Source organism: Lactuca sativa, chromosome 5 (genome assembly GCF_002870075.4).
Source record: "Lactuca sativa cultivar Salinas chromosome 5, Lsat_Salinas_v11, whole genome shotgun sequence".
NCBI lineage: Eukaryota > Viridiplantae > Streptophyta > Magnoliopsida > Asterales > Asteraceae > Lactuca > Lactuca sativa.
In genome coordinates, this window is record NC_056627.2 from 148931425 (window position 1) to 148950657 (window position 19233).

Here is a 19233-nt window from a genome sequence, read left to right on the forward strand (position 1 = left end):
ACAATTGATGCAAAATATGGAATGAGAATTATTAAAGTTTGGTTGTATGAATTTTATTTAAAAATGTTATTGTAAGACTAATTTGGTTGTTTGAATTTTATTTCAATGTTTTAAGACTATAGTTATTGAATTTTTGGTATTAAAAAACTACTTTCGGTTTATTAAAGTACTTTATTTTAAATTTTTTAATATCTGCAACAGCCTGCAGACGTTAAAAAAACAAACATGCTTCTCAGTACAGTCTGCAGCACTTTGGTCCACCTCTTCTGCTGCAGAGGGCTGCAGAAGTGGTCCGCAGACTTCTGATAGTTTCACTTCGGAAAAACAAACAGCACCTTAGACTCTATTCTTTTTTTCTTGTAAAATAAACTCTTATACTTTATTTTTTGTAATAATGCAATCCTTGTGACCGGCTATACCCGGTATACTGGTTATATACAAATTTTCTTTTAGGGAAAATGACTTGATAGGGTAAGATACTTTTTGAATTATACACATTTAGTCATTATTTTTTATTATTTTTTTTTTTGTAAAATATACCCTTATACTTTATTAATATGTACACATTAGGTCATTTTCACCGGATTCTACAGGTTTTGCTGATGTGGAAGCATAAGTGGCACTAAATAGCAATTAATTAGCTTAGTCACCGGAGGTGGGTGATCCTCCAGCAACAAAAAAAGGGCGGCGACCCTTCTCTTTCTCGTCTCTCTTCCTTCCGGTCGAACAACAACAGCCAAACACCCTTTACCTGTTGTGTTTCTCCGATCTGTCTCTCTTTGCCTCCATCTTTGAGATATGTTGCCAGAAAAAGAAGAAAGAATCGACGAGGGGGCTACCAGAGCAGCTCCTCGCCGCCAACTACCGTCTATACTTCCTCCTGCCTCCCCCTTCGACCTTGTTGTTTTTGCCATCATTCGTCCTTGCTACCAGTGATGTGTAGGAACACACAAAGGAGTCGTTAGAGATCGGGGTTCTCCCTCTTTTTCATGATGAATAGAAGTTGGAAAAATCTCGTTGTGGATATGTGGATGCCACCTGGGTATTTCATTTCAACAAAATAAAAGAAAGGGAAAATGACTTGATATGGTAAGATACTTTTTAAAATGTACACATTTAGTCCTTATTCTTTTTCATTTGTAAAATAAACCCTTCCACGTCAGCAAAACCTGTAGAATCCGGTGAAAATGACCTAATGTGTACATATTAATAAAGTATAAGGGTTTATTTTACAAAAAAAAGCATAAGGACTAAATGTGTACATTTCAAAAAGTATCTTACCTTATCAAGTCATTATCCATTTATATTTCTGATTATCTTTTCAACTAAAATGAATGGTATAAAAGTAAAACATTTAAAATGGGTAAATGACACAAATGTCATTGCCTTTTTACTTTTTATTTTTTTTCCTGATTTTGACCCGTGTTTTTTTCCTGTTACAATTTGCTCAAAGATTCCTTTCGTGATATGAGTTAAATCATTATGTTTTCAATTTTTTTGTAATTTTGACCGGTTGACTTCAGGTCTGCCCGGTTGCACTGCTGATGTGGAGACATATGAAAAAATGGCGCAAAAACACTATGTTTTCAATTGTTTACGATTTTGATACTAAGATTTCAATCTTTTGCAATTTTGACACTAAATTTTCAAATTTCACAAATTTGCAACATAAATGAAATAAACATATGCAAAAAAAAAAAAAAAAACAATGGTTCATAAAAAATTGTTCCTTATTCATTTTCAAACAACGACATTTACCATAAAAACAATGTAAGTATTGAAAACATGATCTTTACCATAAAAACAATGTAGGTATTGAAAACAGGATCACGTAAATCCTAAAATACATCTTATTGATGATCTTGTTAAAATAAAATAAAAGTGGACGTTTTCGTTAATTTTGACAAAATGTTAAATAATCGAGATTTTTCTATTAAAAAAAGATTTAGGACTTTATTAAAAATTTTCCTAAAATAATCAGATTTTTATATATAAAACCATTTAATATTATCACTTAAGCCTAGATATAAAGAATAACCCAAGGACAAAATTTATACTTTACTCTATTTAGTTATATTTCAAAATTTTAAATTCACTTTGGTTTTCATATTGGTTTTTGGGTCGACTCCAATTGGTTTAATCACGGATTTAGATTTGATTTTTGATTTAAACATGGAAGAGTTGAAAGAAAATAGGCAAGATGAAGGAAATCAAATGAAAGCAAAAAAAGAAAACCAAAACGTCCTTTAAAAAATAATCATGTGCATGTAACATGACTATGTTATTAGAATTTTAAAAAGTGTTACCGTATGTATTTTTATTTGATATAAATTTTTATATAGATATCTTTATATGCTTTTATTTCAAAAATCCTTTTTATTCGACTTATTATTATTATTATTATTATTATTATTATTATTATTATTATTATTATTATGTCTTATTGTTTTTAAGTTATATGTGCCTTAAAAAAATATTTTTTTATGTTAAAAAGTTATAATTCATTTACGGCACATTCTTTATAACTTTAGAGACCATATGTATAAATTACTTATCATTTATTCATTTTCACCAAAATAATTGAAATAGTGGAATCTTTACCGTATGATCAACAAATCTATAACTCATAATTGAGTCTTGGAATATTCGATGTGTATATCCATTGGAATTCAAATCGATAATTGATAATTGTAACAAATGATCTTTACTATATAATCAACAATTCGATAATTAATAATTGAGACATATAGAATCAATGTGTGTATCCGTTTTGAATTCAAATTGATAATTGATAATTAAAACGACATATTCAAATTACAATATAAGACTTATGATGCATACTTTCAAATCGATGCACAATATATATTCATTTGAATTATTATCATGTATTGAGTCATACTCCCAATTACCTTGATTGATACTCTCATATCCCTGTCTGTATCCATATATCTACAATAATTAAATCATATTGAAGTTTTTTAAATTGACCAGGCATGTACTTGTAGGTTGTTATATGTTGTATTTTTACCGGATAATTTTCAAATTGACCAGGTATGTAATTTTATTCATCAAGTGTTCAACACCTGTGAAAATTTATTTAGTCCTACAATAATGTGTATATTCCACCAAAGACCATGTAGTAACTGTAAAATGGACCGGTTGATATACTAGATAATTAATAAATAAGTTATAGTTTATTTGCTATTATTTATTTTATATTAAATTATATTTTTATTAATAACACAAGGAAGGTCCAAACTAAAAAAAAATAGGGACATAACACGATTTCAGTAATTTACTATGAAAAAAAAAAGATAGGGACAAAACACAATTTGAATAACTTAATAATACTAACATCAATAATAATAATTATAATATTATTAATAATTAATAATAATGATACATTGATAGTCTGAACGAAAAAATAACACAAGGATAGTACGAACGAACAAAAAGACAAAAAAACAAAAAATAACACCAAATTTTTTTTTTTTTTGGGGGGGGGGGGGGGGGATAAAGAATTCCCCGTTAAAAACCGAACTTTTTTTAGAACGGCAAACACAACACACTCCCTACATTACTCCTAAACTATTCATTTCGTCCCTAGCAAGACTTGAACCCTCAACCTTTGGCTGATGGGCACCCTTTCCACAAACACATGATACCTCTAGGCTACAAACCCTTTGGTTTTAAAAAATGAACTAAACATTTTTGTGACATTGATTAGATTACATTTGCATTCAATTTGTCAAATATATTCTTTCCTACAAAAATTGTAAATAAAACCAAAATTTTACAAGACCCTGAGAATTGTATTTTTCAACCACACAACACCCCCAAGAATTGTATTTTTCAACCACAAAAAAAAAGGTATGCAACAAAATCTTCTTTTCCTAGTAAGAATACAAATATACGATTATGGATTTACATTAATAAAAAAATATTACTTGTTTTTGCTTCGAATTTTCAAATAACCAAATTTCCCTGCACCCGGTGATGAACCCTCAAAGACAAATGGCTTGTAGCCTGTTGCATTTTGGTATCTCTTTTGAATCTGCACACATGTTGAAAACACTACCAATTATGACATTGTACTTTTAACCTTTTTTTTCTTATTAAGACATTGTACTTTAAAAATCTACCCAACAATTTTTTATTAAATTATTTATACCATTATGACCGGAAATTATAGGTTTTGCCAGTTTTTTTTTTTAATACTTCCATGAAATTCCAAAATGGTCATTACTCACTAAACTTTTATTTGTACACCTGATACTTATTATTCATTATTAATAACAATAAAATATTTATTTCATTTTGATGAAACAATATTTTCGAATTGATTTGGAATTTTTGGAAACTTTCCTGTTGAAAGGAAAGGTTGAATCTCAGATTTTGTATAAAAAACAAAAATATTGTAAAAAATGTTTTGAGTAAATTATAAATACCTGAGTGATACGCTGTCTAGTTTGAGGAGAATTCTTTCCAAGAACACAAATGGTCCCACCAGATCCACCTCCAGTGATCTTTGCCCCATATAATAAGCTTCCATCTGTTTGTGTTGATTTATTATTATTATTATTGTGTTGCATTTCTTGAACCAATTGGATTAGTCTATCTGTTCCATATGACCCTAATCCACAACCACTGTAGCTATAGTGACACTGCATAATACACAAATAAGGAACCATGTACAAATTTAAATTTGTAGATGAGAAAGAGCATCTAGAAGTTTCTAGAAGTTAAAACATAATACCTGATACAGGAGTTCTCCAAGAGCAGTGAGTTGGTCTTCTGAAGGTGATGATGTTAGTAGTGCTTTGAAGGCCTGTGGATATGCAAGATTATATGTATAAAAAGAAAAACAGGAATTTAAATTAAATTAATACAAGATTTATAACCTTGACACGGAAATTTTCATAAATGGGATGTGTGGTAGCTGGTTTGATGGGGTAAATACATTTGGTATTGATAACTGTTGCTGAATCATTGTGATCCTTATATTCTTTCAAAAAGGCTTCACCAGATATAGACTCGGGTAGATTCTTAACATATGTATGTTCATATCTGGATAATAATATTAATATGCAAGTGATTTAGTAATGGAAATGGGTGTTTTTTATTTAATACAAAAGAAAGGGTTAATACGTACCTATGTGGGGTGAGATTGCATAAATGATTTAAAGAAGCTTCGGTTTTAAGTAGGCGAATGTCATGCTCATGATTATTATTATGCCCATTACTATTTGAAGATGCTTGAGAAATCATAGAAGATGCAATAGATGTGATAATTTTTCGACCCATAAAGGCTCCTATCCTTACAGATCCATAATCAGCACCCCCAATACTGCAGAAATAAATAGCAATTTATTTTTATATTTTAGCATCCTACTTCCATTTCTTCATGTTACAATCTTATACTTTGAAAATATAATGTCCTAATAAGAGAGGAAGATTGATGATATAAATTATAATTGGGTAAGATTTTTGAAAAGACACTCCATGTTTGATGGACTTCATCATTCCTAGAAGGAATTCAACTCTATTCTCCGTGTTTTTGTTAAAAGACCAAAATACCCTCATTATATATATATATATATATATATATATATATATATATATATATATATATATATATATATATATATATATATTAACTAGAGGAATTGGACAGATATACCTGTGGCGTATACCAGAGTCAATTCCCCAAAACTGTATGTGACTAGGAATATCCACTAGCCCTAATACCTCAGCAGGCTGCACAAATTTTGATATAATATTATCTTCTCAAGCTAAATATTTATTTAATGTATAAATCCATTTATTAAGAAATATACCTGACAAATCATTGCAAGAAGCTTGTTTTCTTCACCACATGCACAAGTCATTTGGTCCATCACTCCACATGGTGTTCCAACCACATAATTTTCCACCTGTTTGTATAATAATAAGTAATGTCATCTGTTTACTACTTTACTGATGGTGTTTTTTTTTTTTTTTTTTTTTTGGGTTGGGGGGGGGGGGGGGGGGGGGGGGTTCTCAAGTATTTGTACCTTTTGGCAGAGTAAAGCAAGCTCTCTTGGACTGATATTTAATCCTGGGAAACAAAGACGAGGTACATCTCAAATTCCCAATCATTTACATTTTTTAAATTGTGTTTGAATTTAGGGTTTGTTGAAGATGAAGGAGATGGAAATGGAGAAGACAGGGGTAAAAAGGTCATTTAGCATGGACTTCACATATGGATTACCAAACATGCAACTAAACTAAAGTAGGCAATCTCTGCAACAAATCAAACAACTCGTCTAAATCCATATCTTTTGAGATAGTACAGGGACTAGAGTTGTAATATAGTCTAAATAAATGCAACCTTTTTTATGTTTAAAGTTGAAAGTAACTAAGGAGTTGTTTCTTTTTGATATAATGGGATAAAATGAGTGAATGGGTAAAATGTTGAGAGATTTGTATTTTTGAATGTAAGGGTAAAATGGACATTTAAGTTGCTAATGAGTATAGATGAAAAATGTAAGATGCTAAAGGTGGAAGAGAAGTATTTGAATTACCATGTGCATAAGCAATAGCTGACATAGTAGCTACCTCCACAGATGCAGAAGAAGAAACGCCTTTTCCTTCTGGAACAGCAGAGGAAACCTGTTTATTTATGCAACATAACTTTTTAAATAAAAAACCGATATCTAACATGCTTTCTTTAAAATATATATAGAATTGGATTCACTAATATACCAGCATGCTGATGCTGCTTTCAAACCTGACATTCAATTCTTTCATTAAAACAATAATGGCACCAGCAACATATGCAGCCCATCTAAAAAACCATATTAGTATAGAATATCATTTAGGCCCCATCTGCATAACATAACATAAACATAACATAACATAACATAAACATAACATAACATAAGTACATAACATAGCATAGCATAGCATATACTTTTGAAGAGAGAAACAAAAAATAAAGAAGGAAGACCTTTGAGATGTATCTTGGGAAAAGTAATGTTTTGCCTTTTCATATGAAATCGGTTTCCCTCCATCCATAAAGTCTGATATGTCCATGTCAAATGTTGGACCACGATTACTCAACTCTGATCCATATGACACCTGACAAAAACATACACTTTTGAAGAGATTCTTTTAAAGGCTAAATGCAAGAAATAACAATACATATTTGTATTATAGAATTCTACTTTCATTATATGCAAGAAATAGGCAAATAGAAACATACATTCATTGATTTGTTTATTAGAAAATTGCAATTTGACTAATATTGCAGGTTATAGCAAAAGCCATTCAAAGTTAAAGCAAAATTCATTGTTATAATACTATAGAGTAAAACTTTCAAGTTTCAAGTACAATGTTTAATGCCTCTTAGTAAGAAAAAGAAAATTGAAAGTAGAGTGTTGTAACTTGTAATAGAAAGAAATGGAAGTGTGATGCTTTACCCAATTGTAACATCATACTATCATTTTTTTTTCCTATTATAGCAGTAAATTGTTTTGTATTTGGATGAAATTGCTATAATTAGGTAGAAAGAAATAAAGCAGGATTTATAATAAGCAAATCAACAAAAGTAAACTTCTATTTCTTGCATCTAACCATTCTTTCAACTACCAAGTTTTAATATATATAGCTTGATGCTTCTTAGTAGATACAAGTTAATCCCGTTTCAGTGATGCATTCCATATTTATAATTTTTATATGCATTAAAATCCAAAACAACAGAACAGCAAATTTGGCCTCTTTTTTATGGGTTTTTACCTTTTTCAAGGTTCTCATTTATCTTGTAGTGTTAAAAGATTTCTATCCAATTTTTTAAATAAAGTGTAGTTTTAGTAAATATTATTTAAACTTACAATTTGGAGAACAGGTGTTTGTTTTTGTCCTTTGGCTTGCTGTCGAGCCTGTGCATGCTTCCAGAGCCTCTGTTTGGCTGGTTGAATCTTTTGCACAGCAACATGGCAAGCTTCTCTAATTGGCATCTGCAATAATACGCCAGTTGATTTTCCAAACAAATGATACGTAAATAAAATAGAATTTGTAATTTCAATACATCCTTATACCATATTCTCTTTTAGCATACTAGTCTAATATATATGCCATGTTGGAAACATTATAGGTTATGTATAGCTGGCATATAAGCCTATATATATAGTCTGTTTCTCCCTCTGTATTTTTCAAGTATCACAGATAAAAAGATATGGAGATCCTCCAAAACTTTCTCTAGTTTAGTTTCATTTAAAAAAAAAAATTACCTGCAAAACTAGGCTTCCAGAGTAGTCTGCAATTCCTCCAACCACATCTAATCTTCCTGGTGCCCTTGCCACATATATCTCTTCCTGTATAAGTAAACAATACAACAAGAAGATTGGAACTTTCTTAAAAAAGGAAATAACAACAACTTTCATCTGATCTAAATAAAATTTAAAATAAGTTGCATGATTGATTTTGCATTAGAAAACATTAAGGAAATCTTGTCTTAGTGTGACATGGATCTTTCGTATGTGTAAAGGACATAAATACCCTCTTCATGATTATCGAAAACACCCCCAGAAAGCAGTTTTTTTTTTGAGTGAAAAGATAAAAAATAATATTTTAATTTGGAAACAGACCTCCCAGTTAAAGAGAGCAGCTGCAGCCTTGCGTTCTCTTATGCATGGCTTTTCAGAATTATGAGAGACACGTAATTCAGCCAAACTTTTCAAAAAGTTAATGGTGTCTGGAAGACCCTTTACATCTCCATGAAGAATCTCAAACTCATCACAAACTCTACACAAACATATTCAAAACTCATCATGATGTTGAATTAATATAGTTATACACTTGTAATGAGAAAAATGAGCTTACGAATTCTGAAAAAAGCTAGAATTATTATTAGCAGCATCAGATGATTGTGGTGATCCTGTACGAAAACCAAGTTCATTTTGAGCATTAGTATACCATTCTGGGATACTGATATCTCTTCCTGAAGCTCTTTGTAATTGAAATCCAAGCACTATGGCATCACACAATCTCCTTGCCCCACTATCCTAAAACAAAAATATTAAATTTTAAACTTGTAGAAAAATAACAAGATTTAGTAGTAATTTCTTTCAAAAACATTAGGTTTGAAGTAAGTTGTAAATTTTCAACCTGATCTGATTTGTAATTCTTTCCATGAGCTGCATCCTGCAAAATCTTGGCTGCAACCTGAATTTATATTAAATCAATAGCAATGTACTCTGTATTTTACCCAATTTACCCTTGTTAAGTCTATCTAAAAAATATGATAATTTGCATAGAAGATGAATATAATATATACCTCACCACCATTGACACCACCCTCATAGCTAGGTTTCAAAGTAGTTGCTATTTCAAGATATGGCCTCCAATGACCTACAAGTAAGTCCCTTCTTATCATCTCAACACCACTTTCATGATACTGTAATATCATCAAGAATTTCTTAGTTTCTTCATGTTGTAATAACTTTTAAAAAGTTGATAGTTGTGTTTTGTGTTACCTCAAGCATATTTCTCAAAAATGGTTCTTCATTGAAATAATCTCTACGTACAAACACAAAAGGTAATTTGTATGCCAAAGCTTCACTACAAGTTCCATATCCAATTTTACCTGAAACACTTTATGTCAAATGAATGCAAAAGGAAAGAAAACTTTTTTTTTTTAAATATATTTTTATCACTAACCAAGCATGCAGTCAGATGCTGCCATGACATCAGGGGTATAAACGTCCTTTGCCAGCTTCTTGAAATTGTGAGGAAGCTCCTGCTGATTGTCATGTGCTCCACAAACCTGAGCCATACAGCTTTTTGCACAAATTTTTTTTTTACATTGGATACAAAAGGGTAGATATGGAAAAAGCGAGAAAGAATACCAGGCAAATCCAACCAGGAGGCAAGTACTCCTCCTTTAAGTTCCAATCTAATGACTGCAAATTTTCATGCATTGAAGGTTAAAAATTAAGTTATTTTATAGCATTTTGTCAGTTTAAAGTATTTCATATTTATTATTTTAAAATTTTGCAACAGACCCACTACGAAATAGGTGGTTATGTTGTTAAAAGGTTATGTAAATTGGTCAATTTGGTCATTTTTTGATAATACCTAAATTATATTTTACTAATTACTTGTGTTCACTGAGTATCTTCTAAGAGAGGAAGCAAAATTATTACTCCATTGTTAATGATGAATGAAAGAAATTAGTGAATTATGAAAAGTTAAACTATCACAAGAAAAGATCCTCAACTTACTTGTCCACCAAAGTTGAGTACCATGGCCATCTCATTGTCTTTGATACCTAATTCGTCTCTTACCTGTGTTAGAATACAACACAAAAAAGAAAAAAATAATAAGAAGAAATAAAGAGGAAGCAGTGTTAATGTAAAATGATTTTAAAAAAAAACCTCCTTGCGTGATTTTCGTGGCTTCCTCACAACCAAAGGTACATCAACCACATCTCTAAAAGCAGGCACTTCAGATGAAATTTATTTTTATTTAAATCATTAAAATCTTACATATTGAAATATATAAGAGAATATGTGCAATCATCATACTTGGACAAAATCCTGGAAGACGTATCAGGAATTGACAATGTGAATAGTCCTCAGCTATCTGTATCAAATTTTGTCAATGGGTAAAAGTAAAACAGTTAAATTGCATTGATATGTAGCTAGCCACTTACTAATAAAGAAAGTGTTTCTTTTTCAATGACATTAAAATAAGGGCATCCACAATCCATTCAACTCTACAAAGTTTATTTCTACAATCCATCCAACTTTTCAAAACTTTAATAAATTGACAAATCAGCATGCTATTTATAAATCATTTAATTAGAAATAGGGATTCAACTCCCCATTGATTCAACCTCCCATCATCAACTTATAATGCATCTAATTCCCATTCAATGCCACATCAACCCTCTCTCTCATTGTGGATGCTCTAAAAATCAATGATTTAGTATTTTTTTTTTTCTGAATCCTAATCTCTTTCTACAACTAATTTGAAACTCCTTTTGTTAGTACTTCAAGATCCATTAGCATCTGTTATTTTGGAATGAATATTATAGATTCGTAAAAAGATACAGTTTAGGTTTAGGGTTTAGGGTTTAGGGTTTAGAGATGGAAAGAGGAAGTGTATATTAATTATGATGAAGTTTGATATAAGAAACATAGAATAGTATATACCTGCCAAACTATTGATCTATGATGATATCCAGCAACCACAACATATTCTGCATAAATGAAGTCCCAACTGCAACAATCAAATTTAAAGATCAATTGAAATTGGCAGATAGCTAAAGCAATTGTTCATCTTCCATAAGGAGCTTGCTTTTCACTCTCAAAGTTGTATATAATGAGCACCTCATTCTAAAAAGTAAAAGGTAACATGCCTCATATGGTTTAATGGATTAAAAGGTTATTATATATGGAATTTTTTAGAGTTTCAAGAAACCATTCAGCTACCTGAAATTTGTTACACAAACTGCACGAATACCAGCATCAGCTGCTGCACGACAAGCAACTGGAACAACATCTGATACCTGTTTTATAACAAAACCACATGGAAGAAAAGTTTGGTGAAGATAGAAATGCTAAAGAAGCTTCAATTCAATCATCTATATTTACATAAATACAACTTAAGAAAAGTGGTATTGTTGTTGTAAGCAAATTAGAAGTGCCAAAAAGCAAAAAAGTATAAGTAGGTGATTACCACTAAGTCTGCCTTGATGGATTTTAGCCACTTCACTTCTGTTGCCAAGATAGAATCACGAGGAACAACTGCTGTCTCAGAATACTAGATTAACCAAAAAAAAGAACATGAAAATAATGATATTAACTTAAGACAGAATTATCTATATAAACATGCAATAGAATAAAATAAACAACCATAAGTACTAGACTCACTTTCTCCAAGGAAGCAAGTCTGTCTACTGTTAAAGCATCAGCTTGAACTACTCCACAGTCTATCACTAGCTATCACACAAAAAAACATATGACCAAAAGAATTTATAGATAAAAAAGCAGGATTTTTTTCCCTAGATCAAGTAATGTACATGAAACAAGAGCTTTTAAAACTACCTTTCGAAGGAAAAGTCGTGGAGATTGTATTTGAGAAGTGAAGACAAAATCAGGAGCACCAGTAACCACATGAACATCATGACCAGAGAGAATCAGATGATGAACAACCTGCACAGAACCCCAAATATTAAATAATACATAAAAGAGACTAATTAACAATCATTTTGTGGCACTGAGCTATATGTACATAAACAGTAACATGCATACAGTTTATCAAATACAGATAACATAAAAGCTAATTAACATGTACAGAAGAATCAATGCAAAAGAACTATAAGCTTTGCCAATGTCTTGAGTCATTTTTGTTTCCATGATTATATGGAAAGATCCAATCCAAAACCCACAGCTGCTCTCTACAATTATATAACTACAATCTAATCAAATCATCACAACCCAATAACACCTCTGTGAAGTGTTTTATAGGAAATCACAGCGTTCAAAATTGAAGCTAATACAGTTATCAATTACAATAAGCCTAGAAACTCCAATTCCGTGGATTTGAATTGGAATTGACACAACATATATACTGCTGGATTTGAATTCTAATTTGGACCCTACATTGGAGAGATATACATATAAAATTCCAAGTAATAACCACTGATACAGCGATTTCTTTCCCACCATTGATCCTAAATGCTATTTTACTCTTATTACGCAGAGGAGATATTAATTTTCGCGACATTCTACTTCTTATGCTAGCAAATGACCAGTATCGTTCCCACGTCATGAAACATCAGCAAAAATTAGTATTCATCGGTAATTGAGTATTTAAAATTCTATACGGTTATCGTGATTATTTGTCGTCTTCGTCATTATCGTCAATCATTATCACTCAGAAGAGAAGCTTATAATAAATGAAAAAGATCAAATAACCCGATTACAACATTACAAGAAAAACACGAACCAAATCGAAGCAGTTAACTGATACATTTACCTCAACGCAACGAGTTGCATGCCCGAATCCATGGCCAGTAACATAATAAGCGAACACCAGACGGTTTCCGGTCTCCGATTCCTTAGCCATATTCTATCGCCGTCGGAATTGCTGATGCTGATTAAATGGAGCAGATTTTTAACAGAAACAGAGTGGAATTAATGCAGCTAATCGGATCGATTTTCCACAAGAAATTAACCAACTGAAATGGGGAGATCGAAGATAGTATCGGAGGAGATAATAGTATAATACATATTTGACATGAGATGCACATTGTACAGTCGCCACCTTATGATTTCTTTCGGTTATTCTGTTGAGTGGCAGAAATAATATTTGTCTGTATGCCCTGTAACTATCAGACATTATCACATTTGGTCCTTTCTTATTACTTAATAGCTCATTAGCCCCTAAGGATTAACAAAATATAGCATTTTTTTGGATAACGTTTCAATCCAAATATATATTTGCTTTTTACTAGTAATAAAGATTTTGGTACATACAATCATTCTAGTTTATAGACAGGATGAAAAGAATTAAAACCCATAATCACAATTTTATGATCTTTTGTAATATATCATCATATATGTAGCAAAAGTCATACATTCTTTTTAAGTTTAGAAAGAGATAGAGAATTCTGGAAGTTCGTAACACTACCAAAATTCATAATTTGTAACATAAGTGATGAATATAATCAACAAAATATAAATATCCGAAACTCATTATGTTTGTAAATCTTCTAGAACTTTTGGTAAACATCGATTGTTAAATATATAACTGTATTGAGCTTTTGACATTTTTATGAAATTATCCTAAAATTGACTACGCAAAAGACATAAATATGCTTTCTTATCATCGTCACATATGTTATTATAACAACCACAACCTAAAATTTATTAGGATCATTGTGTATAACAATTAGAAATTAAAAAAAAAAAAAAAAAAGTGCTAAGGATCCATAATTATTCAATTCTACATAGACAATAGATGCTAAAATCATTGTGTGTTTTAAATTTGTTTGAGAAAGAGTTCCATCAATCAATGTACAAGGGTCTGAATTTATTCAGTGATCCATGCAGGAATGAACTCAAAAAAGCTTAAATTTGGATGAAGGTAACAAACATAAAACCATGAAACCATCAACAAAATTCAGCACACAGGATCACATCGCACATATTAAATGTCTTCTCAGGTTGCAAGCCTTTTTCTTCAATGTCTTCCAACCAGTGAGCTTCCTTTTGCCACGTGGAAATCTAGCAAATTTCAACAGAAAACTTTACATAAAACCAAGAAATGATTAGATATTAGATAAAAAAAATTCTATATATACATCACATCACTTAATAAATGTAAGATAATAAAAATCAAATTGACTACGTTCCAAACAGAATTACATTACAATAAAACATTAATAGAGTAAAGTACAGTTTTTGTCCCCATGCTATAGTGGTTTTTATGGATTTGGTCCCTGACATTTTTTTTTCTTTTATGCTCTTTGGGGTTCAATTGTGTGTTGGATATGTTCCTTCCCATTAACACTGTCAAAAATAAGGACCTTAAATATGTGAAAATTACTAGTTTGCCCCTCTAAATATTTTTATTATGTACTTATAAATTTTAATTATTATGATTATGATTAGAGTAATATAATGTGGACCCTTTCTAATGCACTAAGTGTAATAAAAATATCAAAAGGAGGGGCAAACTAGTAATTTTCACATATTTAAAGTCCTTACTTTTGACAGTGTTAATGGGAAGGAACATATCCAACACACAATTGAACCACAAGGAATATAAAAGAAAAAGAAAATGTCAGGGACCAAATCCGTAAAAATCACTACATTACAGGGACAAAAACTGTAATTTACGTTAAAACATATTTTAAGTTATTTACGGAAACTTAAAAGTTTGTTTGATTAAAGTTTGTAATAATAAAAAAATAATGGTGTTGTAGGATAAATAAAAGTAAATTTATTCCATCCCCAAAAAAAAAACAGCCCTCTCCTGTGATAGGTGATACAAAAATTGCAATTTATTGTACGTGCAAAAAGACACGAATGCCCTCCTCACCTTCATCATAGAAATAGCCCTAGAAAACTTTTCCAGCCAAGTCCCAGTACAAACACATGAATTAAAAAACCTATTGATTTTCCTATATAATGGGGGTATTTTGGTCTTTTAACAAAAAAAAAATGAAGAATGACACTGTATCATGAATAGAAGTGAGATGTGTTGTTGTACCTAATTATAATTGAAGCGGGAAGGACGTCTGCGAGAACTGTCACATATGATATTAATACAAAACAGGTAATTACATTAGCAAAAATCTACTTTCAACAAACATCAAAAACTTACTCATCTATGAAATACAACATTTCATTGTAAAATACCTAAACTTTAACAAAAATACTAAATGCAAAAAAATAGCAATGTACTTTCAATGAAGAAACAAAAGTACATTGCTATTTTTTGCATGTTATGTTTAATCTTTAATGTTAGTAATGTTAGAAAAAGATTAAAGATAAAAAAAAAAAAAAAAAAAAAAAAATCACCTTCGATGCCCTGTTCTACCCCTGGATAAGCTACTACTACTCACAAATTCATCATCCCCTTCATCAACTCTATACTCTTGAATCTCCATAGACACCACTGAGCCTTCATCTGAATTTGAAGTATCATAACTCATTCCACGATTCTCTCTACTCACTCTCCCCCTTCTTCTATTTCTAGAACTCCTAAAATTATCAAAAACTTGATACAAAATACAAGAAGTCCACCAATTCCCATCATCACCTGGAAAATCTTCATACTCATCACCAGATTCATTATCCCCATACTCTATAACATAATCCCCTAACACCACCCCATGTGGGACCTCTGAATGTATAGTACTCAACACATCGATTATCTCAGAAGACTGCTGAAAATTTTCCCAATCTTGTTGTCTTGCGGGGTCCACTTTTGAAGGACACGCGTGTGGATGCTCTGTTTGCGCGTGTTCACGAAGCTCAGTGTAAGTTCCTGAGAATGTGCATTTTTCATCTTCACAACATCGTTTTTTTTCGTCCAATTTTACCCTTGCCTCTTTGATCACCACCCAACCCGTGACATCGCCTCTGCATAGTGGGCATGATGGTTTGTTTGTCAATGTCCCGGTTGACTCGGTCAATTCCCCGGTTGACTCGGTCAATGTCCCGGTTGCGATACGGAAGCGGTGTAAGCAATTGGAGTGGAGATGATCGGTGTCACAAACGAAAGGGCGACAGCCTTTATTGTAGGAGGTGCATTGGAGAAGAACAGAGTTGTGGGGGTAGGATAGGCATATGGGACATGTGATGTCTTCCCATTTAGTATCAAGATGAAAACCCTCCATGAAAGTTTGAATTTTTTAAGGTTTATAGTGGAGTTTGAGTTTGATAAGAAAATGTGAGTGTCAACATGAAAACTTCATTATCTGATAGAATTGGAATTAGGGTTTAGGGTTTAGGGTTTGGGGTTTGGGAGGTCAGTAAAAGGTAATTGATCTTCAACAATATGAGCAAGTGTACCTGGTAAAAGGACAATGAAAAATAGATCACTAATTGTAGTAGTCAAAAACCAATAAAAAGATATAGTCAAGAGATTTTCCATAGGAAATCGTAAGTGTATCTTTTAAAAACATGAATTACTTCAACTCTCCACATAAGTAGTTATGAATTTAAATACTATGATGATGTTTATGTGTTATGTTGTTTTGTGTATATTGGTTTGATAATTGATAGTTTGATACACATCTATCTGTATGCCCATATTTCCACATTTTAATTACCTGGATGTAGTTCATTTTTGAGAGCCTGGATTGTTCCACCTCATTTCCAGATTCTTTATGGTTTCTAATTTTATTCCAACTCACTAATTTGAGATAAAGGGATTTGCTGTAAATGTATTATACATGCTTCTCAAAGTACCATGGTTTCCAATTTTAGTCTATCCAACTATGTTGGAATTCTCATGGTTTCCAATTTTAGTCATTCCTTTACTATTCATTTCTCCCACAAAATCATTTATAGAGAAAGGTATGGTAACTTATCACATAATCCCTATAAAATCAGCATGTTCCTAGTCATTCTCTTGTCCATTTGTTACATTCTCCATAAGAACATTGATTCATGAAACCTAATAGTATTTGGTATCTCACGAGTTACAGCCCTAAACTTATACAGCAGTTAGGTTGTATATAAACATGATCATTTTAGGCATATATGCACTCAGAATCAATAGAAAATCAACAAAATTACCCGAAAATAGTCAAACAGAAACTGTTACAAACCAACGAGGAAAAAAAGTGAATTTATCGACTAATAAATGTAATATTAATGCTAAACTCTCCAATAAATCAGCAAACATTATGAAATTGATCAAATCAGATTTACCAACCCTAACACGAACAAAGACCTATCACTAACGAACAATACTGGAATCAAAATATTGCAAACAAGCAAAATTGAGCGAATAAAGAACCGATAAGAGATGAAAAAGAGATTTTACGAGTTGAAACTAACCTGGATGATGACCGATGATGAAGCAGTTGAGTGTTAGATTCGAAGGGTTTACTGAAATCGATCGGGGGAGGAGACTTGGGAAGGGAGATGGCGAGGGCTGAGAAGATGACACGCTAACTGTGTTACTTTTCTTCTTTGAGTATTTATATAATAATAAAAGTCGCTCTCTTTTACTAATATTTATTTTCGTAACGTAGTTAGAAAATGCGCACTTCGGCGCACGTAAGCAATGGCTCTTAATGCCAATACTTGTAATTATTAATAATAAATATTTGGAGGTAAACAACATATTTTTATTATATGTCTTACTCGGTGTATATTTAATTATTTAAAATTTATTTAAATACCAAGTTACAAGAGAATGTCTAAAAGAAAATGTTTTTAAAGTTTATCGATTAGAATACCTCTAATAGAAAATGTTTTTAAAGTTTATCGATTAGAATACGTCTAATGGTTAATTTATATATAACTCAGAATAAACGTCATATTATAATCTTTTAGGTTGCGTTTAGTTGAGAAAAATGGTTGTTTTCAAAAAACAAATTCAAGAAAAATGAGGATTTTAAAAAAGCGTTTGGTTTGTCTATTTTTCTATATTATTTATAGAAAATGAAAATTTTCAATTTTCTAAAATTATAAAGAAGTTGAAAATTTTAGGAAAGCTAATAATCATTGTTTTCCACATTTTTCTTATTTGAAATTTTTTCTAAAATATAAACACACACTCAGTCACACCTCTACTTACCCCCACCTTAATACCTCCAACCCACCACACCCCTACCTACCCACTCTTACTCCTAAGCCCACCCTCACAAACATACACATACACACACATACACAAACACACACCCACCCACCCACACACAACACCCCCGCAAACAATCCCCCCCTACACACACACGCACACACACAACCATAAACACACGCCCACACCCACCCCTACAAACACCTACATACATACACCGATACCCACCCCCATCCCCACAAACACATACACACACACACAAACAAACACCCACCCCAACCCCAACCCTCACCTACACCCACCCACCCCCACAAATGCATACCTACCCCAACCCTCACCCACACCCACACCTCCACAAACAAACATGTAACGACCTAAAAATCAAGGGTAAAATTTTCATTTTCGTTATAGTCAATACACAAATATCATTTAATCCAAACAATCCAAAACGTTGCTAATTAAAAACATTTATCAGAGCTTATCTCAAAATCACATATTGCGGAAAACACCGGTGTGCGTTGCGATCAAGCCGGACCCTTCCTTTCCAAACCGATGATAGCTGAAACCATAAACAAAACTACAAGCACGAAGCTTAGTGAGTTCCCCAGAGTACACCCCACATAATCTACATAACCTGAAACCATAAACAAAATTGTAAGCACGAAACCCTCCAAGGTCTTACACACATAATCACATAAATCGTATCAACTACACAAGTCATACATATAAACATATAGGGATGCCCTAGAAACCCTCCAGGGTCTTACTCCGGGTGCCATGGAAACCCTCCAGGGTCTTAGCTCACTGTCATGGGAACCCCCACATGGTCTCACTAATTACTAATCAAACCATACATACAAACATATGTGCTAAACATGCAAACATATAAGGATGCCCTAGAAACCCTCCAGGGTCTTACACTGGGTG

At 31.9% G+C, this 19233-nt stretch overlaps 2 protein-coding genes across 5 annotated transcripts; both read right to left on the minus strand.

Annotated features, from left to right (window-relative positions):
- Positions 1-3508: 3508 nt before the first annotated feature.
- On the minus strand, positions 3509-13833 carry LOC111884489 (L-arabinokinase). Its single transcript, XM_052764332.1, has 29 exons — positions 13024-13833; positions 12090-12197; positions 11916-11984; positions 11722-11805; positions 11475-11551; positions 11196-11262; positions 10566-10623; positions 10416-10483; positions 10263-10325; positions 9888-9941; positions 9700-9805; positions 9516-9625; positions 9317-9436; positions 9148-9204; positions 8863-9044; positions 8628-8784; positions 8271-8354; positions 7872-7997; positions 6989-7119; positions 6745-6826; positions 6564-6651; positions 6054-6097; positions 5838-5933; positions 5681-5757; positions 5153-5347; positions 4902-5067; positions 4757-4828; positions 4449-4664; positions 3509-4054 (listed from the first exon to the last, which is right to left on the minus strand). The coding sequence occupies exons 1-29, from the start codon at positions 13111-13113 to the stop codon at positions 3944-3946; spliced, it is 2958 nt and encodes a 985-aa protein (XP_052620292.1). The 5' UTR covers positions 13114-13833; the 3' UTR covers positions 3509-3943.
- A 175-nt stretch (positions 13834-14008) lies between these two features.
- On the minus strand, positions 14009-17720 carry LOC111884493 (uncharacterized). Of its 4 annotated transcripts, none has more exons than XM_023880812.3 (4): positions 17562-17720; positions 15573-16568; positions 15262-15298; positions 14009-14273 (listed from the first exon to the last, which is right to left on the minus strand). In XM_023880812.3, the coding sequence occupies exons 2-3, from the start codon at positions 16391-16393 to the stop codon at positions 15262-15264; spliced, it is 858 nt and encodes a 285-aa protein (XP_023736580.1). In that variant the 5' UTR covers positions 16394-16568; positions 17562-17720; the 3' UTR covers positions 14009-14273. The 4 variants fall into 4 exon arrangements, with proteins under 4 accessions (XP_023736580.1, XP_023736579.1, XP_023736578.1 ...); XM_023880811.3 differs by having other exon boundaries at positions 14009-14294; XM_023880810.3 differs by lacking the exon at positions 15262-15298.
- Positions 17721-19233: the final 1513 nt, after the last annotated feature.

Coding starts and splice junctions, on each gene's coding strand:
- LOC111884493 (XM_023880809.3), bottom strand. CDS start 16,393: ATGGAGGGTTTTCATCTTGATACTAAATGGGAAGACATCACATGTCCC. Junction 14,295..15,572: donor GGTAGAACAGGGCATCGAAG/GTGATTTTTTTT, acceptor TTTTATGTAAAG/TTTTCTGTTGAAATTTGCTA.
- LOC111884489 (XM_052764332.1), bottom strand. CDS start 13,113: ATGGCTAAGGAATCGGAGACCGGAAACCGTCTGGTGTTCGCTTATTAT. Junction 10,326..10,415: donor CACGAAAATCACGCAAGGAG/GTTTTTTTTTAA, acceptor ATTCTAACACAG/GTAAGAGACGAATTAGGTAT. Junction 7,120..7,871: donor AAACACCTGTTCTCCAAATT/GTAAGTTTAAAT, acceptor TGTTTTTGTCAG/GTGTCATATGGATCAGAGTT.